Raw genomic sequence first — 27,274 nt, 5'->3', positions numbered from 1 at the left:
CATAAGGCAATAAATCAGATTCACTGAGCCCCAACTTTTCAAAAGCGTCACCATAAATCAAATCCGCTGAGCTTCCTTGATCCAAAAGTACCCTCTCAATTTCATAATCCGCAATCCTCAGCATTACAACAATTGGATCGTCTTCGTGAGGTTGTACTCCCTCAAAATCTCGCACAGTAAACGTTATATCGGGTTGATTGGTTGCCCAACTTCCCCAATCGTTAGAGTAAACAGCATTAATAGAATGAACGTACCTCTTACGAGCTGAGTTAGTCATTCCTCCGCCACGAAATCCACCAAAAATAGAATGAATTCGCCCCTTTGCTTTTCCATCTGACTGCCTATCTTGACCATCTTCCTCAATCTCTTTTCCATCTTCGGTTCGTCTTGTTGAAGTTCCTGCTTCATCTGAATTGCTTCGCCCTTCAAGCTGCTTCATATACCCAGCCTTTATCAATTTATCAATCTCCTTCTTCAAAGTAAAACAGTCATCAGTATTGTGTCCTGAAATCCTGTGATACTCACACCACTTCTTCTTATCTACATAACCCGTTGACGGCTTTGGCTGTCGCGGAAAACGAATAACATTCGCCTCCAGACACGTGTGCAAAGCTTCAGTCAAATTAACCGCCAATGGAACTGCACGATCATTTTGGTTCCGAGTCCACGTCATCGAATGTCCTGGCCCACGCACTCCATACGGTTGAGCACGATTTTTTAAATTAGAACGATTCTCAAATCGTCCGTCATAACGGTTACGATTGTTATACCCTGCGTTGCCACGTTCGGTCCATCCCTTCGAATATTGATCTGCAACCGCTCCCTTCTTCGTCTCAAACTGCTGTTTCTGCCCTGGAACCGCTGCATTCGGGCGGTTGTTCTTGATCCGATCACTCTGCTCCTCCCTGATGTATCCTTGTACCCTTTCGCGCAAATGCACCATTGTCTCCACAGGTTTTCTACTCAAATTACTGTTCAAACCACCCGGCTTCAAGCCCAATTCAAAAGCTGCAATGCAAATTTCTGGCATTTTATCCTCCAAATGAACAGATAATTGATTGAAACGCCCCATGTAAGACTGCAAAGTCTCATTTGGTCCTTGACGAACATTAAATAATGTCGCCGGAGTTACTTTTTGTGCACGACTGGTAGAAAACTGAGACAAGAACTTTGTAGATAATTCAGTGAAATTGACAATTGACCTTGACGGTAGAGTTGTAAACCAAATCATCGCCGATTTCTTAAAAGTTGATGGCAACATTTTGCACTTCAACGCGTCTGATGCGCCTACAATGACCATTTTCGTGTTGAAATACACTAAATGGTCCTTCGGATCTGAATCGCCATAGTAAGAGTCAAGTTTCAATGTCTTTAAATTGTCTGGGACGGCAGTGTTCGCTATTTCCTCTGTAAAAGGTTGAAAGTCCACCACCGTCTCAGCCATTCTTCGATCGCCCTCTCGTAAACCCTGAATCTGATTGATATCAGTAAGTTGATTCTGTAACTGTTGATTATGTTGACGAAGTTCATTGAGATCGTCCATGATCCGCTGAAGAACATCGGGAGGAACATCATTTTGTTGAACATGATTCCTCTCTCCGTTCGCCTCGGATCGAGTCACCATTGCGGTGAAAATTGAAGCCTAGGAAAGTATCCTTCGGCCCCACGGTGGGCGCCAATGTTCCGGTATGGATCCACTGAGCGGGCTAATCGAAATAGAGAGCGAACACAAAGTAAACAAGATAAGTAAAAATGTGTAAAAATGATAGGGTCCCCCCACCGCTTGGGTGGTGCCTTTATTTATAGCTTGGGTTTTTAATCCGGAAGGATCATGGGTGACCCGGCCCATTAAGTACAGAATATTAGTTAGCCCAATTACATAACAACTACGTTCGCCCATATCAAACCACCTACTATCTGTGTTTTTACTGAGAGCACAACAAGCATGACCATGCTCCATTCATTCTAATTAGCAGATCCAGTAAGAGGTTCCGAAACTATCACCAGACCAAGGCATTAGAGTGATGGAACAAAAACGGATTGGAGAAATTCTTCAAAGCTATGACCAAGAAGAGAAGCTTTAAGAAGAAGCAAATCAGTTTTGAAAAATTTGCAGTGATTGCTAAGAGATCACTGATAGTCTGATTCTGATACCATATTGAATATGATCATTTGATGAAAATGGAATAGAGTTGTTGCATTGATTTTCTTACTGAGTATTTGTACTTAGTGTACAACTAACCAAATGTATAACAGCCATAATAATTAACTAATAATAGATATATAGCTATTATAACAGAAAACTAACTAACATAATTAGATGGGAATATGAATCATATAAAAATGGAAGGACTCGTGCTCGGGTACACTAGCTATAAATCCTTCAACGCACATAACAAGCTTTTAAATTTCAAGAGAATCAACAATTAAACAAATCATGAAAGATGTAGAAAACCTCGCTACAATAACCAAAGTTTTTGGATTATCTGTAGAACACATAATATTACATTAATCGGTAAATATTTCTATGATAAAGAAGAGGATTGGGGTTGCCGAAAGAAATTTGGACAATGTAGAAATCTGTGAATAGAGATAAATGGAACTAAGCTTGACATGTTAAGATTTCTACACTACCCTCAGTGTCATCAAGAATTAAAAAAAAAAAAAATCCACATTAGTTTTGACTAAGTGGGAAAGTGAATGGCTTAGCATCTACAATTACATTAGCAGAGCCTAAGTTGTTAGGATTGAGGTGCTATACCTTATTAGGCATGAGAAATGCCACCAACCCTTACTTTAACACTTCATTTTCAACATTTTTCTCCTTTATTAGCTGAATTTCATATGGGATTCATTAAATTACAAGAGCCTCATTCCCAATTTAGTGGAACCCATATGGATTTCAACTAATAAAAATATTTCAAAGAGAGGGTTAAAGTAAGTATTATTAGTGGTCCTCTCTTAGAAATATTGTAAGATTACCTTGGTCTAACTTAATAACTTATCAGTATGCAGAATATCACTATTGATCTAATCATTTATTAGCTAATTCAATGCATGGCATTGATGCTGAAATCCTCCTCCACAGGCAAGTTTAGATCCGGGAGTATGAATGTAGATTCTTGATTACCAATCTCTTGTGCTTTTGAAGAAGCATTTGCTGCGTAAACAAGTGAATCGTGATCAAGAACCTCATGTGTGACAATTTTTGGGTAGACTGAATTAGATGGACGACACTCTGCCTCCATAAACTGAGATGGGCGGCCATAGATAACTTTCCCAGACACTTCGGAGGTTGTAGTTGTATTTGAGTTCTGTCGCAAGTCCAAATCAAGCTGTTACATAAGGTAAAGGCATATTAGATCCTAATGAACCATATCTTGTTCAAGTTTTTCATCTAAGGTTAAGGCACATTAGATTCTAGTGCACTATATCTTGTCTCAATAGATTAGATATACTAATTCATCATTGAATAGTTTAGGTTAGAGATTTCGAATATAGAATGCAACAGTGAGCGAAAGAAATGTCAAACAATGAAGAAAGAAAAGGTCTTATAAAGAGGTGAAGAGAACAAGAAGTACACCTTCATTTTCTTTAAGCTTTCATTTGTGGCTATCTGTTGGTCAACAGTAATACGCAAAGATGCCAGTTCCTGTTCAGAAATTCAAACAATATTGTTGAATAAACCATGCAGGAAATATATATCTCCAAGCATAAGGATGCACACATGCAGACGGAAAATAAAATCCATGAAAATGGTGGAAATCATACATTTTTCAAATTTCTCCTTTCTTTCAACAACAAACTCTCCTCCTCTTTTAATTCAGCTAAAGTCTGCAAACACGATAGACATAAGTTTAAGATATGTTAAGAAGTTAATTAAAAGTAGGAGAGAAAAAATACATAGTTGTTGAGAGAAGGAGAAAAAGTAAAAAACTATTGATATTTTATCCATATGTGATAACAAGAACGCATGAAAAACACGAGGCTATAGTTAGTCCCCTGACTTTAATGTAGAAGTGACGGTAAATGCAGACCAAATTGCCTTGGAAGCAAAAGTACAAAAGTCACAACCTATATATTGATCATCTTATCTTTAGTTGTTGGCTCAACCAAACTCAGATTCAATGCCAATCAATTGCACTTTGCTTACAACAGACTCAATGAAATCATAAAAACTACTGGTTCTTTAGTCTATTCAATTACCAACAATTGCCCAATTAGGTTAAGGTCACAAAACTTGGAATTCTTCCTTCAGTTCCACTCTCAACTATTGGCACTCTTTCTCTCTCTCTCTCTCTCTCTCTCTCTCCTACCTGCAGCCTCATTTTTCTTTTGCTATATAAGAGAAATAGTAAGGATCCTCTAGGTACAAGTCGGGAGATTAAACCAACCAATAATATACAAATGATCAGGTTATACAGCTATTATAGTTATTTTGTATAAGGTGATTGTGTGTTTATAATAGATTCTGCCCAAATTGCCTAAACAGGGTATGTAGAAATATTTATCCTATTATAGGCATCCACTATCATCCTAATATTCCTAACCTTAACTCATATTCATCGCATTCTTACATAACCTAAAAATATATTTTCTCCTTTATCATCCCACTATATCATTGGCAAAGCGGATCGCAATTCACATAATCAGGTGTTCCTATAACGTTAGAATTATAATTCGAACAACCTATAAGAAGATCTAGGAAAATACACACACAATAAAGAGTTTATATTTATTTACCTTTTTTCTTCTTGCCTTTTTAGTAGTGACTGTTTCACTTGGATTAGCAACCTGCCAAATACAAAATGTGGGAGAATTTAAGGCTTGAAACATTTTATTGGAAAACAGATTCTCAGACAAATATGGTGTATAACAACATCATAATATGATGATCACTTTGAAGACAAATCAGATACAAATACTTATGATAACCCATTCACTGAAGCTTTTTTCCTTTCTGATCTAGATCCTCTAGTGTCAGCAATATGTTATGAGAGAAAAAAGGCACGAAAGCAGGATTAATATACAGTGAAGTAGTATACAAATTGGATTCTAATATAACAAAAAATAACAAGTGACAATATTACACTGCTGTTTGAGGGAGGACCAAGAAAGAATAAAAGATGGTAGGTAACCTTACCCCATACTTGCTCAATGAGGCCAAAAGTCATAAAAGCAGGCTTGGCTACTCACTCACCATCCATTGAAGAGTTCTATAATCTAATCTTTGAAATTGTCATTTATACCCTACACTTCTGTGATTCTGTATCTGTATCATCATGTAAATCTCACTTGTGATTGAGAAAGAGGCACATTTCTTTGAGAGGAAGGATGGTGATTGGTGATCTACTGAGCTTGGTGGTGGGTAAGAGAAACAAATCACTCTCATCACTGTCTACCCATCCAAAATAAATGAGCAATGATAAATGTTTTGAATGCAACCCCACTCTCCCATTCCAATTAATTAAAATGTGTTTTCTCTTTTAATGTTGGAATCTTAAGTGTTTGATTTTCTATTTTCATCAATGCAAATGAGATTTCAAAAATTTCATAGCCCAAATATTGAAGCAGAACTTTGTAACGTTGAGTTCAACTTAAATCCAAACCTACGCTAAGTATAAAAGTGACATTAAAGCTATCTAGTTTTTTGAAAGGCCAAAGATTGGATAGTGATAAATAAAAGCTATCTAGTACTAGTGTAGAACCAAACTTATTCCATTTGGACCACATCTTTGAAATTAAAATGTGTTTGAAAATGAAAAAAAAAACTGGATAGTGATAAATAAACAACCATAACTAACAAGACATTAGGTAGAGAGGCTTTCATCCCATAATCAATTAGGTGACAAAGTGGTCCCCATTTTCGTTTGGGAGCTACCAAAATCACTGTATTCGTTGGTGCCATTTAAGACAGCAGAAGCATCCCTCGCCCCCCTTTATTTTCCTAATCTTGTCCTTTCTACCAGGTGCTTTGCTCGCAACTTCCTTCATCTGTTCTCTTTCTACTTATTTTATTAGACCCAAAGAAGAAGAAGTAATATATAGGTTATTAGTTATTACACTTTTCTCATTTGTACCTGTTTTCATTAAACTATGTACATGCTTAGATACACGGTGTAAATTACGGTGAAAATCATAAAAGCTAAATAAAGTTGTGTCTATTCACCATGATTTTAACTTACTATAAATTTTCAAGGCGTATTCAACCATACACATGTTTGAAACACAAAAATTCTCACATTTTGGACCCTACCCCACCAAGCACAAAAAGACTAATTAAAAACATAATAGGTCCCAATTAAAAACCCGCATTCCTATTCAACCAAAAGTTAAAAACAATAAAACAAACGGAATTCCTACTTTTGACTTTTGCCAGCACTATCTTATTATTTGACATTGAACACAGTGAGTTTGCGTTCAAGCTGTGATGCAGATATTGTAACACATTTATCAACTTTTTTATAGCACATTCCCTCGCCACAGATTCTCGCACTAAGCGATAAACGACTAACTACAATATATGCTTCATTCTCATGGACAAGGGTTAAATCTCAACGTCATGGTTAAGGAACAATATGAAGTTATGAACTAACAACCCCGCCTCATTTATCAGGTAGTTGATAATAGTAATAATTATTATTAATTAATAATTTTAAACCAAAGTAAAGAGAAATTGCAACTAGGAGCACCAAAAAAGTGCAGCACTAGTACCAAACAAACAAACACCACACCAAACAAATAGCATTTGCACTTGCAGGGTAGATCAGCTATTTGCCATGAAGACACGCCACCCAGGAAAATAAAATAAAATTATGACCCGGCTGTGATGTTACCGAATTACCCCTCACGGGGAATCTTTGGCATTAGTAATGCCACGCCCACGCACGCATTGGATTACCGATCACGAAAGCCATGCCACACAACATAATTAATGTCACTCTATAAACAAATAAATTAGTTGCAACTCCTTCCAACACAGACGGAACACCTCTCTTGAGACGAAAATACCCTCATGATGAATGGCTTTTTGGTCATATAAGGGCATGGGGGATAAGTCATAAGTGGCGAGGAAAAAACGTGTTATGACTAGGTCATTCATTCCTCCGACTCCATGAGTTGAATCAAAGTCACACCTTTTACCTGAACTATTAAATACTCAATAAAGTTATATTCACACTTTAATTTAATTAAAGTGTTAATATAGAAAAGAGAGAAAGTAAGAGATGTGATATATCATATGTTTATTTTTTTGTTACGTAGTGTCATGTTATGTTTGAGCTGAAAACCTTCACATCTTCTACCTATTAAACTCAAATTTGAGACTTAATTTAAGGAAAATCAAACATGGAGCTGCATATATATATATATGCAGCAGAGAATGAAAGTTGAAGAAGAGAAAGAAGGGAAAACGAGGCAAGTGCGTAAATATCGCACATCGTGGAATGGGCCTTTTCGTTTCGGAAAAAAGAAACTGCCACACCACACACACTTTGCATCATGTCATGTCTACAAACACACACACACACAGACATAGTTATGGAAGATCAACTTTAGAAACCGAACCTTATCAGATCTTGATGCTCCGGCATGTTTTGTGAGGTGGCTAGACTCCTCCTCGTGGCTATCGACGTTGTTTGCGCCGCAGCTGACTGACGTGGCGGCGCCGCTCCAGGAGAGGGGAGTGGTGGGGCTGGCCCTGGTGGTGGCGGGGGAGGTTTTGTGCGTGGAGCGGCGCTGGCGGACGGTCCAGTGGAGGTGAGGATGAGGGCGGTGGTGGAGGTTGAGGAGGAGGCCGGCGACGGTGGAGTCATCGGCCATGGCGAGGTTGACCCAGTCATCGTGGTCACACATCTGGTGTGTGTGTGTGTGTGTGTGTGTGTGTGGCGTTTGTTTGGAATGTTTGAATAAATGAAAATGATTATTATTAGTAATAAAGGAAAGGAAAGGAAAGGAAATGAATAATAAGGAGTGGAAGGTTGGTTTATCTGCGCGTGCTTGTGCTCCTTATGTCATGTTATGTATGAAATTGAATTGAGAGAAAGAAAAAGAGACTCCATTGTGTTGTGTTGTTTGTTTGCTGTGGATCATTCCTCCTGGTCCCACCTTTCCGGCACGTGTCCAATCCAAACTGTTTCTCCCCTTTTCTTATTTTTTTCATTACCATCCAAATAATCATACACACCATAAAAATAAAAACCATTGCAATGTTATTGTGTGCTAAGCTAGGAGCTGGTTGTTAGTGTGACTTTACTTGCCTTGAGATGCTCCTGGATGCTGTTAGTCCTTGGCTGTCTAAGGATTTGTTTGCTTCATCAAAAAACAAAAAGTAAAAACTATTGCATCCCTACAAACTGCACTCTTGGAATATTTCTGGCTGTCACAACATGTAAGATGTAATTATGAGAGCAATTTAATAAAAAAATTATAAGTAAAATGTTAAAAGGGTTTGAAAGATGGATCTGAACTCTGAAGATCATGACCGACATACTTAAGCAAATATAAGATCTTATGACTAATGAATCAATTTTTACTCAATTTTCTCACGTAGATCTTCTTGACTCTTAGTGAATGGTTTACTCCTTCTTAACATTAATGTGCAAATCGCCTATGGTAACTGAGATGCAAAAGTATAAAATCTAACTTCTAGAACATAAAAGCCCAAAACAGATGTCTTACTTCCCTTCTTGCACTCCTTCAAGTACTTTCAGCACGCAATTCCTCCTTCCAATGTCTTGTTTGTCCACAATGGGAATACTTTCGTCATGTGGTCACCCCATCTGTAGGCTTCAAGTTAGAAAGCATTTTGGCTTTTCCGTTTTCCCTTTTAAGTTGGACCATCAATATGACATAATCTTTTACTTAATGTTGTGCTCATAAGTTCTCAACATAAGAGCAATCCATGTAGTTTTTTTTCTCAATTTCATTCATGTTGCAATACATGATAAATTGATTAAAATTGTATGAAAACGATTTAAATCCTGGAAGGTGAAACGCATGCCAGGATTTCATTCTCCCGGAAGTGACATGAAATGCATTCTAGGATTTAAAACCTCAGAAACATACACATGCATACGTGTTTCGGGTTTTAAATCTCGAAATAGTACTCCTAAAGAATTCTGAGATTAGAAATATCGGTAAGAAAAATCGACAGAGGCATTATAGACATTTACTATATTAAAGCAGGGTGAGCGAGGTGCCAAATTGAACACCCTAACAACCCAACAAATATTAACTACTAGTATTATACATGGGCCAACCCACATGAAATACCAGCCCAATACTTTAGTTATGCTGCCCAATTCTATACATCATTGTCAAAAAAATATTCTTTGACCAAAAATAAATCCTTCGTGAAATGAAATTGGACGATACTAGTTAATAAACTCTCACAATCTCATTTTATTTGACATTTATGCCTGTTTAGTAGTTTTAGGATAGGACAAGAAATACATGATAACATAGTTTTTTTTATGACGTTGATAACATAGCTAAGTAAGAGTGCAATATGATGCATGCTTATTAAAAAAGAAGTGAAATAGAATAAAATTGTGATAACCTCTTATCATTTCCAATGTTTGATGTACACTACAAATAAGATAATATTTTGTTATAACATCATTTGCTTTTCAAATCCATAAAATTTGGAGTAGTTTTTGCTTCAATTCCACCGCCAAGTAGTATGGATAAAAATGCAATTTTTGGTATTCATTTCAAAATGGAGAGTTTTGTACCTTTTATTTTAATTTATCATGATTTGCTTTTCAATAATATTTTTAGTTTGTAACTCAATCATTTAGAGTATAAACAATGAACGAAGGGCAAACATTTTCATTTTCAATAATATTTTTAATTTGTAACTCAATTATTTAGATTACTGACATTACTCTGAAAACAATATATTACAATAGTTAAATCGCATGTTTTATACAAATAAAAAATTGCATTAGTTTTAAGTGGTAAGAGCTAAGAAATATATGTGTTAAGAAGAGAAAAGTCTATGAATCAAATTTTTGGAGAGAAAATTTGGTCAATTAAAAAGAACTTAAACAACTTGTGGCGGTTTGAACCGCCATTTATACAAATGATAAATTATGGTAGTGTTAACCACAATTTAATTCACAACATGTTAGGGCAGCTTTAACCACTAATTTATAAAAAAAGTGAACTTCGGCTTAACTGCCAATTTATACAAAAAGTAAAGTATGATGGGTGTAAAGGCGCCTCGAAACCATCAATTCAAGTCGAATGGTGAATGAGATTACGACGAAATCCAAATTGTTACTATATGACAAAGCGGTTAAAGCTATGACATTTAAAATCGTCGTAATTTACACTTCTTGTATTGTATCTTGTGTTTATCATTTTACATTTCAATATACAATGCAACTTTACTATCTTTTTACTTTTTTTTCTTCTTTGATTTTATTTTTACATTCTCGTTTTATTTATTTACCAAAATTCCGAGTAAAAATATACAAAAGACTCTTACTCAAAGCATTTCTTACAAGGAACCAGGTATGTAAAATATACCCCTTGGTCCTATCATCCTTTGCCGAAATTTCACACTAAAAATGAAATAAAGTCAATTTACAAATTAACTTTTTAATCACGTGTTAATATTTGTGAATCAAATTTAAATTCATATTAGATAAATGACATTGAGGGATAATTAGTGATTAATTTAATTTATACGAGCTCATCTTAAGTATGCTCTCGAATTCAAGTCTAAAAAATGGGAAAAAAAATTAACTAAAAAAGTTACTCTCATTAAAATGGGTAAGTTCTTAACTCAAAAAGTATTAACTCCTATGTGGTTTTTTTTCTAAATGTCATTGACCATGAGGCCATGATACTGTTAGAAAAATAGGCTTGATCGTGATGGAAATCACTTTCCTTAAAGTATTTCAAGCACTCTCTGATTTCGTCTTAAAGTTTGGATGCAAGAATACCCAAGATAATCAGCCTTGCTTCGAGTTTGCACAAGACTAATGAAAACTCGAAATGAAGGGAAGTGATTTTCTGGAAACAGAGGATATGAAAAAAGTATGTTTTGAACTCTGAATATGCACTGTATTTATAGGCAAAAAAAACAGAACAATGTATAAGGTTGCGACCCTTCATATATTGTGTCTGTTACCAACAGATATATCTGTTCCCAACAGTCGCAATGTTCCAATTTAAAACGAGCAAAACAAACGGTCGTTACGGTAACCGCGTTGCCGTTGTCGTCGATGCGTCGTGCTCAAGTGCCTCAAGTGCCTCAAGTGCCTCAAGTGCCTCAAGTGCCTCAAGTGCCTCAAGTGCCGTCTACAAGCCGCCACTAGCGCCTCTACGCCCACGCCCACGCCGGTGGCATGTGACATAAAAGCTTGGGACCACCAAACCATGCACATGTGGCACTATATCCTCACTTTGTCTCTTTGTTGAATGGTTGGCATTTAATGATATATAAATGCTTTGGAAAGTTGCTCCACTTTCTATGTGGGACTTCATTCCAATCCATTCAATGCAAAATCAACACACTTGTCATTTTGGAACACTATGTAATTATTACTCCTTGAGTAATTATTACAACAGATACAATCTATATTGAGTAGAAAAAAATACTCATACTCTGTTCAAAAAAAAAATATATATATACTCATACTCTATTTTTCTACAACTTTCTTATGAGAGAGATAGAAGGTGGAGAGAGGGATATTATATGCAAAATAAGATGAGTGGTATTTTATAGTAACTTTCAAAATTAACATGTCATATTTGACGTAACATAGGTTTTCACATGAGAATAGTTAAGATATATTTAAGGCGCCGAAGTTGACCAAGAATTAATTATCTATAATAAGTGATGAACCATTGATCAATAACGGCGCAAATTAAAATTAATCTCAACTTGCTAATTTGGTTATTTTCTCTTCTTTTGAATTGATGGTTTATGCAAAGAAGAAGAGTTCACGTGACATTTGTGATTTTGTCACGCATCCTGTAAATTTTCCCAGCCTTATCAACCAAGTGTTAACACCAAAATTCTCAGCTGCGGAAATTAATTATTAAAATATGGTGTACATGAAAACATAATATATTTTAGTGTATTTTTATCTTGTTGCCAAATTATTATCGACTACATATGTTGGTCGAAATATTAAAGCCTTTTGTTGGTCGAAATTATGCCAATTAAGTTGGCAGGACAACAAACCCAAGGCTAATAGATTGGTATCATTGGTGGTCGAAAAACATATATTGATGGTGAAGCATGATATATATTAGTGGTTCAATATATGAGAAGCACCCCACGTAGTCAAAATTCAATATGCAGTATATATGCATAAAGGCACTTCCATGCATCATGGAAGATTTATCTTAATCTTAAGAATCAGGTGGATTGTCATGGTGGTGATGTTCCAAGGTTATTGAAGTGTATATTTCGACCAAATGCAAGGATTTCGACAAGGAGAAAATGCAACGGTGAGAAGCCAAGTGGGAACTTAGCAATATTAATAGATATGTAATAGATCAAGGACTAGTTTGTAATTAGTATTAGTTAGAGTCCTTGTCTTTAATTAGAAGTTAGTCAGTTGTGTTTTCTGTTAGAAGGTTATCTTGTTATATAACCTAGTATCTTTTATTCTGAAAACTACTGAAGCATTATCCTTTTGTAATCTTCTTCTTCATTTTCTTGATTCAATGGAAATTAGTTTCAGTTTTGTTATGGTATCAGATGATTTCACGTTTTTCCGCACACACGTGATTCTTGATTCTTCTCTGTGAATCGATTCTTCTCTGTGCATCGATTCTTTTCATCTTCTCTCTGGCTTTCCAGATCGAGCTTCTTGTCTTCGCGATTTGCTCTGTTTCATAGCCATGGCCGCCGATGTAGTTTCTCCATATCCTTTCACCGTGCAGGATGCTCAAACCGTGTCACATGCGTTCTACATTCATCCGAATGAGAGCCCGTCGACGGTTCTTGTATCGCCACCGCTATCGGAAGGAAATTACCACAACTGGGCGCGCGCTATGAGGATGAGCCTCATGACGAAGAACAAGCTAGGGTTCATTGATGGTTCGATCGTGGAGCCTCCTCTGAATCACCCAATTTATCCATTCTGGCAACGAGGTAACATGATGGTCTTATCTTGGATCATCAAATCCATTTCCCCTGAAATTGCACAATCTGTTCTCTGGCGTGACAAAGCTACCGATGTATGGAATGAATTGCGCGAGAGGTTTTCTCAAGCAGATTTGTTTCGAATTTCTGAGATCCAAGAAGAAATATTTGGATTACGTCAAGGGGATAGCTCAATTTCAAAATTCTACACCTCGATGAAGACACTCTGGGATGAATTGGACATCCTCAATCCTCTTCCGGTATGTACTTGCAATCCATCATGTTCTTGTGGAGCTCTTAGGAAGATTGGTGAAGAGCGCAATAAAAATCAGGTTGTTCGATTCTTGCGTGGTCTAAATGATCAATATTCTGGTGTTCGTTCTCAGTTGATGCTTCTTGATTCCCTTCCGAATGTCAATCGCGTTTTTGCCATGATAGCTCAGCAGGAAAGGCAATTTGTTACAGAGAATGTTGCAGGTGCTAATGCCATGATGGCTTCTAAGGAAACTACCATGAGCAAGCCTAATTCTTCTAGTACTTCTGGATCTGCTGGCAATTCTGGAAGGTACAACTCTAAGAAGTGTACACATTGTGGGAAGATGGGTCATACCATTGAGGAATGCTACAGAAAGCATGGGTTTCCTCCAGGGTACAAGTCCAGGAAGTATCCTCCTAAATCTGCTAATTGTGTCCATGTCAATGAGAACGATCCAGCTGCAGATCCTCAAGATCAACCTTGCAAATTTGGGTTCACACAAGATCAGTACAACACTTTGCTAGCTCTCTTGCCTTCTCAGGATTCCCAAACAGCCAGTGTGAATGCTTGTTCCAAGATTGCCATCACCACCAAGAATGGTAAATTTTTAATTTGGGTTGTGGACACTGGAGCCACAGATCATATTTGCACTAATCTTGCTTGTTTCATCACTTACAAGAAGATTTCTCCTGTCAGGGTGTCTCTTCCCAATGGCACTATATGCATTGCAACAATCAAGGGCACAATTAGAGTCTCAGATACTTTAGTGCTCACTAATGTGTTGTATTTGCCAGATTTTACCTATAATTTGATATCAGTTTACACATTGGTTAAATGCATGAAGTTTAAGCTGACTTTGGAAAATGATGATTGTTTGATACAGGATTCCAATGCTTGGAAGATGATTGGCACAGCTAAGGCAATTAGAGGGTTGTACATCTTCAGAAATCAAGCCAGTGCTCCCATCATTGATGCCCACCTTGCTTCGGTCAAGTCTTCCAACTCTATCCATAAATCTCATGTAAATAGCTTTGTGAATAGCCTTGTAAATAGTTCAGTGTCTAATAATTCAAACCTATGGCACTATAGACTAGGACATCCTTCTTGTGTAAAGGATCAGTCCATTAAGGACCTTTTTCCATATGTTCATTGTAATAAAACACATTCTTGTGACATTTGTCCAATTGCTAAGCAAAAGAAGCTTCAATTTCCTTTAAGCACTAGCAAGTCAAGTTTTCTGTTTCAGCTTGTGCATTTTGATATTTGGGGCCCTGTTGCAACTGTGTCTTTGTCTGGCTTTTCTTATTTTCTTACTGTGGTTGATGATTTTTCAAGACACACATGGATTTATTTCATGAAATCCAAAGCTGAAGTGAGACCTCTCATTAAGACTTTTTGTGCTTTTGTTAGAAATCAGTTTGGCACTTCAGTAAAAACCTTAAGGAGTGATAATGGCCAGGAATTTCTCATGCCTCTTTTCTATTCTTCTGAGGGTATCATTCATCACACCACTTGTGTTGAAACCCCCTAGCAAAATGCCATAGCAAAATGCCATAGTTGAAAGGAAACATCAACATGTCATTAGTGTAGCTAGAGCCTTGCTTTTCCAAGCTTATTTACCAGTTACTTTTTGGTCCTATGCTGTAGCACATGCTGTCTATCTCATAAATCGCCTACCTACACCAGTGCTAGACAATAAATGTCCATTTCAAATCCTTTACAATACAGTCCCTGACCTCACTAATCTCAAAATTTTTGGCACTTTGTGTTTTGTCTCAACACTTACCAGTCACAGGAAGAAATTTGATCCTCGGGCTACTAAGTGCATTTTCCTTGGTTTTAAACCTGGCACTAAAGGTTTTATTACCTATGACCTCAAAAGTAGAGTCATTTCCATTTCTAGAAATGTGACTTTCCATGAACACATTTACCCCTTCAAACCTCTTGATAGTGACTTAACTCCAACACAAGCTTTACCTACTATCCTTCCTCCTATCTTTGATGATGACATACCTGTTCCAGCTACTGTACAAGCTCAGGAACCACCAGTTAATAACCAAAATCAGGTTATTGCTCCACGAACATCACAAAGAATAAGGAAACCACCATCTTACCTTCAAGATTACCATTGTACTCTCTTGTCTTCTGATAGTGTGCCAATTACTTCTTCAAGCACAGGTATCACTTATCCTTTATCCAAAGTATTGTCTTATGATCATCTTAATCCCAAGTATCAATCTTTTGTAATGAACATTAGCTCAAGCTTGGAACCAACAAGATTTTCGGAGGCAGTGAAACATGAGTGCTGGAGAAAGGCTATGGATCAAGAGATTGAAGCCTTGGAGAGAAATCAAACTTGGATTTTGGTGGATAAACCTCCTGACTCTAAACCTATTGGCTGCAAATGGGTGTATAAGGTCAAATACAAGCAAGATGGGTCCATTGAGAGGTATAAGGCTCGTTTGGTGGTAAAGGGTTACACTCAAGTTGAAGGAGTGGACTTCCAAGACACATTTTCCCCTGTTGCAAAAATGACAACTTTAAGGGTGATTTTAGCTTTGTGTGCTTCTCAGCAATGACATCTTCACCAATTAGATGTAGACAATGCATTCCTACATGCATCCCTTGATGAGCAGATCTATATGACAATTCCTCAAGGACTAGTTTGTAACAAAGCTAACCAAGTCTGTCTTCTTCAGAAATCCTTGTATGGCTTAAAGCAGGCCAGCAGACAATGGTTCAACACACTTAGTGCTTCTCTCAAGAAACTAGGGTACAAGCAAAGTAATGCTGATCACACCCTCTATATTAAAGCATCCTCAGGTTCTTTTACTGCTTTGCTTCTATATGTTGATGATGTTCTTCTGGCTGGAAATGATATGCATGAGATTCAACTTGTCAAATCTTCACTTCATGATCAGTTCAGGATCAAAGACTTGGGTGAGGCCAAGTATTTTTTAGGTCTTGAAATTGCACGGTCCACATCAGGCATTGTTCTCAATCAGAGAAAGTATGCTCTTCAACTGATTTCAGATTCAGGACATTTGGCTTCCAAACCTGTTTCTACTCCCATGGACAACTCACAGAAACTAGGAACAAACATTGGCACTCCTCTTACTGATATAGGGTCTTATAGAAGACTAGTGGGCAGACTCTTATATCTTAATACTACAAGACCTGACATCACGTTTGCAGTGAATCAGCTCAGTCAGTTTCTTTCTGCTCCTACTGACATTCATGAACAAGCAGCTCACAGGGTTCTCAAGTATCTCAAAGGATCTCCTGGATCAGGCTTGTTCTATCCTGCTTCATCTTCTACAACTCTAACTGCCTTCAGTGATTCTGATTGGGCAGGTTGTATTGATACTAGGAAATCTATTACTGGCTATTGCTTATTCTTAGGTGATTCTCTGATTTCTTGGAGGTCTAAGAAACAAAGCACTGCATCCAGATCTTCTTGTGAATCTGAGTACAGGGCCATGGCAACAACAGTGTGTGAAATTCAATGGCTACACTACCTTCTTCAAGATCTGAATCAGCCACAGCTAGCTCCTACTTCCATGTTCTGTGATAATCAAAGTGCTATGCACATTGCACACAATCCCAGCTATCATGAGAGGACCAAACATATTGAACTTGACTGTCATATAGTCAGAGAAAAGCTTCAACAAGGATTAGTTCATCTCTTGCCTATTTCTACTACTCTACAAACTGCTGATGTATTCACAAAACCTTTGACTCCTGCACCTTTCAAGACTTGTATTTCCAAACTGGGCATGAAAGACATTCACCTCCCAGTTTGAGGGGGGCTAATAGATATGTAATAGATCAAGGACTAGTTTGTAATTAGTATTAGTTAGAGTCCTTGTCTTTAATTAGAAGTTAGTCAGTTGTGTTTTCTGTTAGAAGGTTATCTTGTTATATAACCTAGTATCTTTTATTCTGAAAACTACTGAAGCATTATCCTTTTGTAATCTTCTTCTTCATTTTCTTGATTCAATGGAAATTAGTTTCAGTTTTGTTAAATATAGTCACATGAAAGAGTTCCTCGACCAAATACAACAAGAAGCAAAAGTTATTGGAAGTTACAGAATCAAAGGCTCTTATTAGGAAGTTATTTTCTATGTTTGAATCTTAACCGTAGGATTATGTTAACAGTTTTATTTCAAACATTATAAATAGTAGGTTGTAACTAAGAATAATCAGATTTCACCCATTTAGGCTCTTCAACTCTGAAAGCCAACAAGTCAATCACACAGACAAATGACAATTAGGAGATCTTGAGCATGATTGTGGTGTAATCTCATTTACTTTGCATTTCAATTTATATTGTTTCATCTTTTTTCTCTTTTATTTTTCTTTTACTTGTTTCAATTTCTCTACTTTATCCTGTTCTTCATGAAAAAATCTGGAATTGACACTCAAACGTTTTCACCAAAGAACAAAAAAGGACTCAAATCCAGTCTCCAGATTAATCCTTGGATTCTCTATTTGTTTTACCAAAATTTGTTGTAAACATCAAGTTCCTAGACAAAAAATAATTATACATCACATGACTATATTTATGGCTAACTTTATTTTATTTCCCTTGTGTCCACTGTTTCTTTGTTGTTTTCCTCTTTCCTTCATCAGGTTGATTATTTCGACAATTATAGGTGACACTGCGACAATCTAATGTTAGAAATGGCGTCCGGCCACCTAGATGGAGTACATGCCAACCTTTGTTAGCGTTCTTAAATTTATAAATGATCATTGTCCTTTTATGAGTTTAATAAATGATTTCTTTTTGTTTTTTATAAATATATGGTTGAACAATTATAAAATACTTTTAAATTACCGAGCAAAGTGTCAGTGACATATTGTGAAGATCTATATGTGCAAGAGGATCTTCCTAAAGAAGATTATCCACCGACTATGAGTTTAACAAATGATTTCCTAGAGTGGTTTGACTCTACTTGGATTAGGGATGACAATAGGTAGGGTATGGATAGAGTACTATAGTACCAATTCCCATACCCGCGTTTTAAAAAACTACTCGTACCCGTCCCCATACCCGCGTGGGTAGCAACTTGAATGCATGTCCCCGTACCCTCTGAGTCCCTATATGCCCGTACCCGTACCCATTACCCGCAATTTAGCTAACCAAAATATATTTTTTACTATCTTTTTTAATAGAAAACAAAAAATACAACTAACTTTTTAAATAAAAAACATAATATAAATACAAAAGATTATGTAAATACTTAACAAATAAAATCATTCAACTAAGAATATTTCTTTTTAGAACGAATAAGCAAGAAAGATATAGCTTTAATTTTTTATTTTGGATTATAATGTAGTCCTAAAGTTGTAGGTTATTAACTTATTAATTTAAAAATAAGTGGGAGTAAATTAGCAATGATTATGAATACCTTAAATACTCACCAATTTTATAAAATAAATAAGTTTGAAAGTTATAGCTTAAGTTAATTTGTTCATATATTACTAAATAATAATAATAATATGTGTGTGCGGGTATGGGGCGGGTTGGGTACGTATGAGGCGGGTTGGGTACTACCCACTATCTTTTGCGGGTAATTACCCATACCCAACCTCATTCCCATCTAACGGGTTTTTACCCTACCCATCGTGAGTATTTTTTGCGGGTGCCCTATGGGTCCGAGACCCATTGCCATCCCTAACTTGGATCAATATTATGATAATTGATTATGTTTAGATGATGGTAAAACTCAGGGGCGTGGAGCCCTTTATACGAAAAAAGCGGCCGCCTAAGGCCCCCAAAAAAATACAAATTTTAGGCCCAATTTTATTTTTAAACATAACCCAAATGGCCGAAAATTATGAACAACAGTACAGTATTTGGAATGAAAAAAAAAGTAGATATTACAAATTGGACCGTTGTCACATTGATTGACAAAAAAGGAAAAGAATAGAAAACGCTTGGAAATTGGAAACAGTAGTTCTCTTTTGTTTTAAGCTCTGCTAGGGTTTCTCTACAAGCTTGAAGATAGGAAGAGTTTCTTCACCAGATCTGCTGGTTTTCTTCACCTTGTTCGCACAAGAGGTGTTTTCTGTGTACCCCGGGTACTCCCTTTCTCCACTGTTCGTTACCGCTCCCGTAATGGAAGAAGGTAGGGATAGTGAAATATGTTTTACTGGTAGAGAAGACCAGATTTTCAGTCCTCGATCCACCTCTGATACACCAATGGAGGAGCTCCCCCCTGGTGGGGAACCAAGCTCTGGAACAATAGATGGAGCTACTCTAGATCTACTACCTGAAGAAGGAAATAGTTTGGAGTTAGCAAAACGAACACTTATAGGTAAGCTGCTAACGGATAAAACTGTGAACAAGAGTGTCATGAAATCCATGCTCCTCAAGGCATGGAACTACCAATCTGGAGTGCAAATGACAGATATGGGAGTCAATAGCATCCTCTTCACTTTCAAGGAAGAAGGGATGGCCAAGCGGGTTTTTGAGGAGGGCCCGTGGAACATCTTAGGCAACATGCTCAGTTTACAACAATGGGTACCTGAACTTTCAGTTTTTGAGGTGAGTTTCAACCACATGGCTTTTTGGGTACAAATACATGGCTTACCCTTAGACTTGATGAACCTACCAAACATGAGGAAGATAGCACAAATGATAGGTGACCCTATCTCCATTGAAGATCCCAGGGTGGGTGGGAAGCTCCTAAGGACTTTTACGAGAGCTAAGGTTTTCATTGACACAGCAAAGCCCTTGGCCACGGGTTTCTGGGTTCCCCGCAAAAGCTTACCAAAGATCTGGGTCTACTTGAAGTATGAAAGACTTCAAGGCTTTTGTTACAGTTGCGGTATAGTGGGCCATGAACAAAGATCGTGCAAGGCCCCAAGATCTATGGCAATCCAGAACCCAAACACCCCCAAATACAACCAAAGCTTGGGCGTTTCGTCTGCAAGATCTCTAACTTCAATAGCAGGGGAGAAGAGCGACTGGTATGATGTTGAGTCCTAGGGCAACAAAAGGCAAGCAGAGGACAGACCTAAAGACCAGGAGAGTGTGGAATTAAGGCTATGGAAACTAAAACTGAGAAATGCAACCCAAGAGAAAGGGAAAGCACAGGAAAAAGCCCAAAATGAGCCCAGAGATGCAGCTAAGGGTCAGGCCCACCCTACATCTAACCATGTTCTAGCCACAGAGGAGAATGAGGAAGAATGTTGCCAGTGCCATAACTCCATACAAGAACACTTTGAGGAAGAGGCTTCTGAAGGAGAAAACACTGAAGAGGATAGTTGCTTATGCCATAATAGAATCCCTCCTGAGCCTCTAGATAGCCACAATACTGAACCTGAAGTTAGAGCTGAGGCCTTCAGCAATGTTAGTACAAGGCAAAATCCACCAGCCATGCTGAAGGAACAAGAGCAGGGTAGAGGCTCACACACTTCACATATACCAGAATCTCTAATCTCTGTCACTAGAAGGTCGTTGGGGAGTTTGAGGCCTAGCCCTGGCTTGGGACCAGAATCCTTAGACCTTCTGAGAGTTGAAAAGGAGTTCATAGGCTTGAGAGAAGATCCAATCATCTTGGACTACCCAAGTCCCTCCAAGGGTGGAACCTCTTCCTTTGGAGCTACCTTAACAACAGAGGAGATCCTCAAAGCAAAGGGCAAATGCTTCACTTTTGACCCAAAACATGACAACCTGCACAGGGATACCACAACCAGGGTTAGAACAAACAGAAATACAAATGAGCACCCAAAGCAGAACATAGGTGAATTAATCAATAACACCTATTATGTGGAACTGCCTGAGGACATATGCACTCGAAAGCTCCAAAATTTCAACATCCTAGACAACTACTGGGAGTCTAAACTAGTCACAAGGTTCAAAGAAAATGTCACACTAAAAAGGATCAGAAGCAACTCAGAAGAGGAAGATGACTTCAACCAAGACCAAGAAGGACCCAAGAGAAGGCTGTTGACAGCACCCCACGACAACAAAAACTCTGTTCTGAAGAACCCCACTATGGCTGAGGAGGCGGGCCTACCCATGCCCCCACCTCCTAGATGAGTATCCTCAGTTGGAATTGTCGTGGGATGGAGGCTCCCGCGACAATTCTCGAGCTTAAGGACTTATGCAAACAAGTCCAGCCGTCTCTCCTTTTTTTAATGGAAACCAGAGCTCCACTAGAAAGGGGAGAGCGTATGAGATCCACTCTTAATTTCTCCCATAGCCATTGTGTAGAAGCACAGGGTCTCTCGGGAGGTCTGTGCCTTTTTTGGTCTGCCCCTTTCTCAATTGAGATTCTGCTTTCTGGTTCTAACTTCATCCATACAAGAATTACAGATAAGGGTAATAACAAAATCTGGCTTGGTACCTTCATCTATGCAAGCCCTATTTTTACTCAGAGGAAAGCTATGTGGCCCACTATTGTCAATCTTAATATGGATACTACCATTCCTTGGGGTTGTTTTGGGGATTTTAATGAAATCTTGGAGCAAAGTGAGAAGGAGGGTTTGAGGGAACAAAGCAGAGCTAGACTTGATAGTTTCAGGAGCTTTCTGGATACTGCCAATTTAATGGACCTCTCACTCAAGGGGTGTCGTTTCACCTGGCTAAGTAACCCAAGGAACGGTTTTGTCACTAAAGAACGAATTGATAGGGTCCTAGTCAATTGGAATTGGAGGCTGTGTTATCCCAATGCCATTGCCACTGCTTTGCCCATTATTAGCTCGGACCACACTCCTATCCACACCCTAGTCCAACCAAAGGTTAAAATGCAGAAAAATTTCAAATTTGAGGCCTTTTGGGTTGAACATGAGGAATGTCATTCTATTATTAATACAGGTTGGATTTGCAATGAAGGAGAGGAAGGAGGGTCCCCGGTTTGGAACAACCTGCTCAAGAGATTCAAGTCCTGCAAAAGTTCCCTGCAAGCTTGGAGCAAAGACAAATTCAAGCGTGCTGACAAAGAGATCTGGAACCTAAAGAGGAAACTCCAAGATATGCAGAATAGAGCTCTCACAGGTGAAGAATGGGAGGAGTTCAGGGAAACCCAAAACCGCATAAAGACTCTGTGGAAACAGGAGGAGGCCTATTGGGGACAGAGGTCTCGGGTAAAATGGCTCAATTGGGGGGATAAAAATACTAGGTTTTTTCACGCCTCAACAATACAAAGAAGGGACAAAAATTTCATCTCCAGAATCAAGGATTCGCAAGATCAGTGGGTCGAGGGGCAAGAACAAATCACTGAAGTTATCTACGAACACTTCTCTGACATCTTTCGCTCCTCCGGGAGCACCCACATTGAGGAGTGCCTTGAAAATGTTTCCATCTTAATTTCATCAGATCTAAATAGCGAACTAATGAAACCTGTTACAGAAGGAGAAATTAAATCTGCAGTTTTTGCTCTTGGAGACATGAAGGCCCCTGGAATGGACGGTTTCAATGGGCTGTTCTTCCAAAAGAATTGGGACACCATAAATTCAGAAGTCTGCAGCGCCATCTTTTCCTTCTTCCGGGGTGGTGACATCCCAAAAGAATTGAATGAGACTCTTGTCACCTTGATCCCGAAGGTGCCCTTCCCGGAGAGTTGCTCCCATTTCAGACCAATCAGCTGTTGTAATTTCTTGTTTAAAGTCGTCACAAGGATCATTGTAACCAGACTCAAGCCGTTTATGAATTCACTTATCTCTCCTTTCCAGAGTGCTTTTATCAAAGGGCGACAGATCCAAGATAATGTTATAATTGTTCAAGAGGCCTTCCACTTCATCAAAACAGCCCCACTTGGTGTTGAGGATCAAATCATCATCAAGCTTGATATGAATAAGGCCTATGATAGGCTCGAATGGGTTTTCCTTGAAAAGGCTCTTGGGAAGTTTGGTTTCTGCCGTGAATGGATCTGTTTAGTGATGAGGCTGGTAAAGGGGGTTAGCTACAGATTTAAAGTCAATGGTTCTATTGGGAGGAATCTTATACCAGAAAGGGGGCTCAGACAAGGTGACCCCCTTTCACCCTATCTCTTCATTTTGGCTATGGAGGTGTTGTCTCACAATTTGTCCAAAAGTCTTGAGCTTGGCACCTTACAAGGCTTCCAGATGCGCCCTACCTGCCCCACCTTGACCCACCTTTTTTTCGCCGACGATGCAATCTTGTTCGCAAAAGCTAAGGACTCGGAGCTCTATGAGTTAAACAGGATTCTCAACACCTTCTCTAAGGCGTCGGGCCAGCGTATCAATATTCAGAAGTCCGGTCTTATGGGGGGAAAGAGTATGCAAAGAATCCGTAAGGATCATTTGGCCAGCATCTTAGGAATCCAGGTATGGGATAAACCTGATATGTACCTTGGTCTCCCAGCTGATTGGGGTAGATCAAAAACAGCCTCTCTACAGTGGATAAAGGATCGGGTCTTTAACAAAATTCAAGGGTGGAGGGGCAATCTGTTGAATCAAGCTGGGAAGGAAATCTTAATCAAAGCAGTCCTCCAAGCAATCCCGTCATATGCAATGTCCATCCTAAAATTTCCAAAGACCTTTAGCAGCCAACTTTGTTCAAAAATCGCCCAATTCAGGTGGAAAAAGAATAAATCTAGGGGTATCCACTGGCGGAAGTGGGAAATTCTAACGTACAGAAAGGATGAGGGAGGTATGGGGTTTAAGGATTTTGAAAGCTTGAACCTAGCACTTTTAGGGAAACAAGCTTGGAGGATCCTTCAAGAACCTGATGCTCTGTGGGCCCTGGTCCTAAAAGGACTCTACTTTCCAAGCAACAACATCATCATGGTAAAGAAAAAAAGACAGTCTTCTTGGCTTTGGGCTAGCATATTGCAAGGCAGGGACCTCCTTCTCTCCCAGGGTCAGTGGGTTATAGGGGATGGTAACACAGTGGAAGTTTCAGGCCACAGATGGGTTTCAGCTAACTCCTTAATTCAAGGAGGCCCTCCAGGTACAAAGGTCAAGGATCTAATCAACAAGGAGAACTGTTGCTGGGATGTCCAAAAGGTTAGAACTGTTCTGCCTAGCACAGAAATTAGCAAAGTTCTCCAGACTCCGCTCCGCTACACGGAGGGACCTGATGAGCTTATCTGGCCCTACAGATCTTCAGGGACTTATGAGGTCAAATCTGGTTATCGCCAAGCCTACGCGTCCAGAAATCCAGTGGAGAACAGAGTTTCCAACTCAGATGGCCCTTCTAGCTTCCTTTGGAGGAATATTTGGAAAGCGATATTACCAAATAAAATTAAGAACTTCCTCTGGAAGTTATGTCATAATGCAGTGCCTTTAAAGGGGAACCTTATTAGGAGAGGATGTGGCACTGATGGTTCTTGCCCGATCTGTGGTTTGGAAGTGGAAGACTTGGGCCACTGTTTCTTCTCTTGTCAGTGGACAAGACCCATCTGGTTTGGGGGCTTGTTAAACTTTGATAGTACCACCTTTGGCCATGATTCTTTTGCTCACTGGCTCGAATCAAAAATTCACAGCCTCTCTCAAAGGATTGAAGGTCCAGATGGGGCTCTAGCCTACATTGGCTATTCCCTATGGGAGATCTGGAAAATGCGCAACAATTTAGTCTTCAGAGGCCACAGACCCTGCCCCCACAACTGCCTAAAGATAATTAACTTGGCACACGCAGAATTCAAGGAGCTTGGCCCTGGCCCTCAGTCCCATACAAGGACCGAGCAGATCCCACCAAGTAAGAGAGTCTACCAGTGGAGAAGACCCCCCACCAATTTTGTGAAGTGCAATACAGATGCTGCTTTGAACAACCACAACAACAGGGCAACAGGGAGCATGTTATTTAGAGATGGTAAAGGAGATCTTACCTTTGGCTCTACCAAGGTTTTCTGCACAACAAAGCCCCTCCTTGCTGAAGCTTTAGCCCTCAGAGAAGCTACCCTTACAGCAGCTAACATGAATATCGAGAAGGTCCTTTTCGAGTCTGATAACCAGCAGCTTATTGAGGCCTGCCTGAGAAGGAAACAAGTAGGTTCGATCAAAAACATAATTCAGGACATTTTTACTTGGAAGAGGAGATTCCCCCTTTGGGGTTTCACTTGGACTGGTAGATCTGGTAACGCTAGTGCGCATGCTCTTGCCTACCTTGCTATGCATGGCAATCTCCCCCACCATTGGTTTTGGAACCCCCCTTCTGAATTGAGGAGAGCCCTGGTCAGAGACAAGCAAGCTTCCCAGGAATATATAGTAAGGAATTTTTCTACCAGAGGCCTTACAGGATCGTTGAACATCCTCAGACAGGAGAACAGAGAACCTTTCATCCCGCCTTAGAGGGAGTTTCCCCTCTTCCAGCTCCGTGCCAGTGGTAGTGTGTCGTTTGGAGTTAGCTGTGGTGCCTTGTTCTTGCTTTGAAGACATGTTTTTTGGTGAATCTGCAGTCCTTCCCTCTTTTCTTTCCAGTTAGTGGTAGACAAGTCTATTTTGGGGAAGGCCTTCAGATTCAACTCCCAACCACTTTTTGCTGGTTTTCCCACCACAAGTGTCCAAGGCTTTATGTTTCTTTATTATCTCCACTGGCTCTCTCGCTGGTAGTGGTCCCTCCTGTCTGTAACAATTGCTGGCATAGCCATGTGTTTTCTTTTAATCTGTTTGGCTGTGTAGGATCAGCTCTTTGTTTGTTTCTTTGGGCCTAGGCCTTTTGATCAATATACATTAATCTTTGACCAAAAAAAAAAAAAAGATTGAACGATTCATGGTTGATATAGAAATATCTACCAGAAATAAAGACCGATAGTGGACCAAAACAAAATGAATAAGAATCATTCATCTTCCTTAAATATTAGCCAATTAGAAAGGGATGTTACATAATATTTTTTTTGAAAATAAGGTATATCAATATCATCTCTTTTAAAACTATTCTTTATCATTAATATAATTTAAAATATTTATTTATTCCAAAAAATAAATTCATTTTATCCCTAATTTATTCCAATTCTCTCTCAATCTTTCAATCTCTCTCTGGTTTAGACTAGACGACAAACTACCCTGGTTTACAAAAAAAAAATTCCTCATCTCCTTTCCTTCAATTTCATCTCTATTCTCTTGAAGGTTATAGGCTTTGGAACCAATTGATTTTCTAAATTCTAAAAGCTTACAAACTGCACGTGGTGGATTGGCGGAACGATTAATTTCACTGTCTCTCCGCGACTATGCAGTCGACACGTTTCCAGGTTCTATTGTTCTACTTTTGTTCATCAATACTTCTTTTCTGAAATATATTTTAGACTTTAGTGTTTAGTTTATTTATGGCTATGTTTGACATGTTTAGCTGATAAGCTAGCTGAAAGCTGAAAAGCTATCTGAAAGTTTATAAGCTAGCTGATAGCTGAAAGCTGAAAAGCTACGTAATTGAAACAAAAGTGTTTGGTAAAACTAGCTGTTAAACTAGCTGAAATTGTAAACGGACATAAAAGGACATACTTGTATAATTATTTTTATATTTAACATTTTTTTATTTTCACATTAATATCTGTATGATATTAATATTAAAATTATTATCACTTTAAATATTTTTATTAACTCAAGTTATTTATCATCTTAAAAATATAATATTGATTTTTACTTATTTTTATTAATATAATATTTTTAATACTTATGGTGCACAACGGTGTGGTGGGAACTGCATACGTAAGTGTGAGGGGAAAATATGTTTAATATTTTTATAAATATATAAGGGTTATGATGGAATTTTAATAAAATAATAAGGATAAAAATGAGAATAAATTTAATAAGCTATAAGTTTTAAGCTATAAGCTATCTGAGATAGCTTATAGCTTAAAGCTTTAAGCTACTGAAATAAGCTCATTCACCAAACACTTTTGAAGAGCTTTTAAGCTAGTCAAATAAGCTTTAAACTAGTTAAATAAGCTATAAACTAGCTAAAATGACATGCCAAATATAACCTATATTTTTTAGTA

The 27,274-nt window shown here is 38.3% G+C and overlaps 3 protein-coding genes across 4 annotated transcripts; 1 reads left to right on the top strand and 2 right to left on the bottom strand.

Annotated features, from left to right (window-relative positions):
- Window positions 1-1,755: 1,755 nt before the first annotated feature.
- Window positions 1,756-8,001, bottom strand: LOC130748328 (uncharacterized). 2 transcript variants are annotated; one of them, XM_057601510.1, is made up of 5 exons: window positions 7,567-8,001; window positions 4,744-4,794; window positions 3,772-3,834; window positions 3,584-3,652; window positions 1,756-3,335 (listed from the first exon to the last, which is right to left on the bottom strand). In XM_057601510.1, exons 1-5 carry the CDS (start codon window positions 7,852-7,854, stop codon window positions 3,051-3,053), a joined length of 756 nt encoding a protein of 251 aa, XP_057457493.1. In that variant the 5' UTR covers window positions 7,855-8,001; the 3' UTR covers window positions 1,756-3,050. The 2 variants fall into 2 exon arrangements, with proteins under 2 accessions (XP_057457493.1, XP_057457495.1); XM_057601512.1 differs by lacking the exon at window positions 3,772-3,834.
- A 4,863-nt stretch (window positions 8,002-12,864) lies between these two features.
- On the top strand, window positions 12,865-14,381 carry LOC130749704 (uncharacterized). The gene is made up of 2 exons (XM_057603085.1): window positions 12,865-13,963; window positions 14,248-14,381. Exons 1-2 carry the CDS (start codon window positions 12,865-12,867, stop codon window positions 14,280-14,282), a joined length of 1,134 nt encoding a protein of 377 aa, XP_057459068.1. The 3' UTR covers window positions 14,283-14,381.
- A 10,790-nt stretch (window positions 14,382-25,171) lies between these two features.
- Window positions 25,172-25,715, bottom strand: LOC130749675 (uncharacterized). The gene is made up of 2 exons (XM_057603047.1): window positions 25,443-25,715; window positions 25,172-25,310 (listed from the first exon to the last, which is right to left on the bottom strand). The coding sequence occupies exons 1-2, from the start codon at window positions 25,713-25,715 to the stop codon at window positions 25,218-25,220; spliced, it is 366 nt and encodes a 121-aa protein (XP_057459030.1). The 3' UTR covers window positions 25,172-25,217.
- Between the last annotated feature and the right edge of the window lie 1,559 nt (window positions 25,716-27,274).

The sequence above is a fragment of the Lotus japonicus genome, chromosome 3, assembly GCF_012489685.1.
Source record: "Lotus japonicus ecotype B-129 chromosome 3, LjGifu_v1.2".
NCBI lineage: Eukaryota > Viridiplantae > Streptophyta > Magnoliopsida > Fabales > Fabaceae > Lotus > Lotus japonicus.
This window is presented reverse-complemented; position numbering and strand designations above follow the sequence as displayed.

Excerpts from the sequence above, each read along its gene's own strand:
- LOC130748328 (XM_057601510.1), bottom strand. The coding sequence starts at position 7,854 with ATGTGTGACCACGATGACTGGGTCAACCTCGCCATGGCCGATGACTCC. Across the intron at positions 3,835-4,743 it reads AAAAGGCAAGAAGAAAAAAG|ACTTTAGCTGAATTAAAAGA; the intron begins GTAAATAAATAT and ends TCGTGTTTGCAG. Across the intron at positions 3,336-3,583 it reads AAAGCTTAAAGAAAATGAAG|CTTGATTTGGACTTGCGACA; the intron begins GTGTACTTCTTG and ends CTTATGTAACAG.
- LOC130749704 (XM_057603085.1), top strand. The coding sequence starts at position 12,865 with ATGGCCGCCGATGTAGTTTCTCCATATCCTTTCACCGTGCAGGATGCT. Across the intron at positions 13,964-14,247 it reads TGCCATCACCACCAAGAATG|GATTCCAATGCTTGGAAGAT; the intron begins GTAAATTTTTAA and ends TGTTTGATACAG.
- LOC130749675 (XM_057603047.1), bottom strand. The coding sequence starts at position 25,715 with ATGTCTTCAAAGCAAGAACAAGGCACCACAGCTAACTCCAAACGACAC. Across the intron at positions 25,311-25,442 it reads AGATTGCCATGCATAGCAAG|GCAGGCCTCAATAAGCTGCT; the intron begins GTAGGCAAGAGC and ends TTTCCTTCTCAG.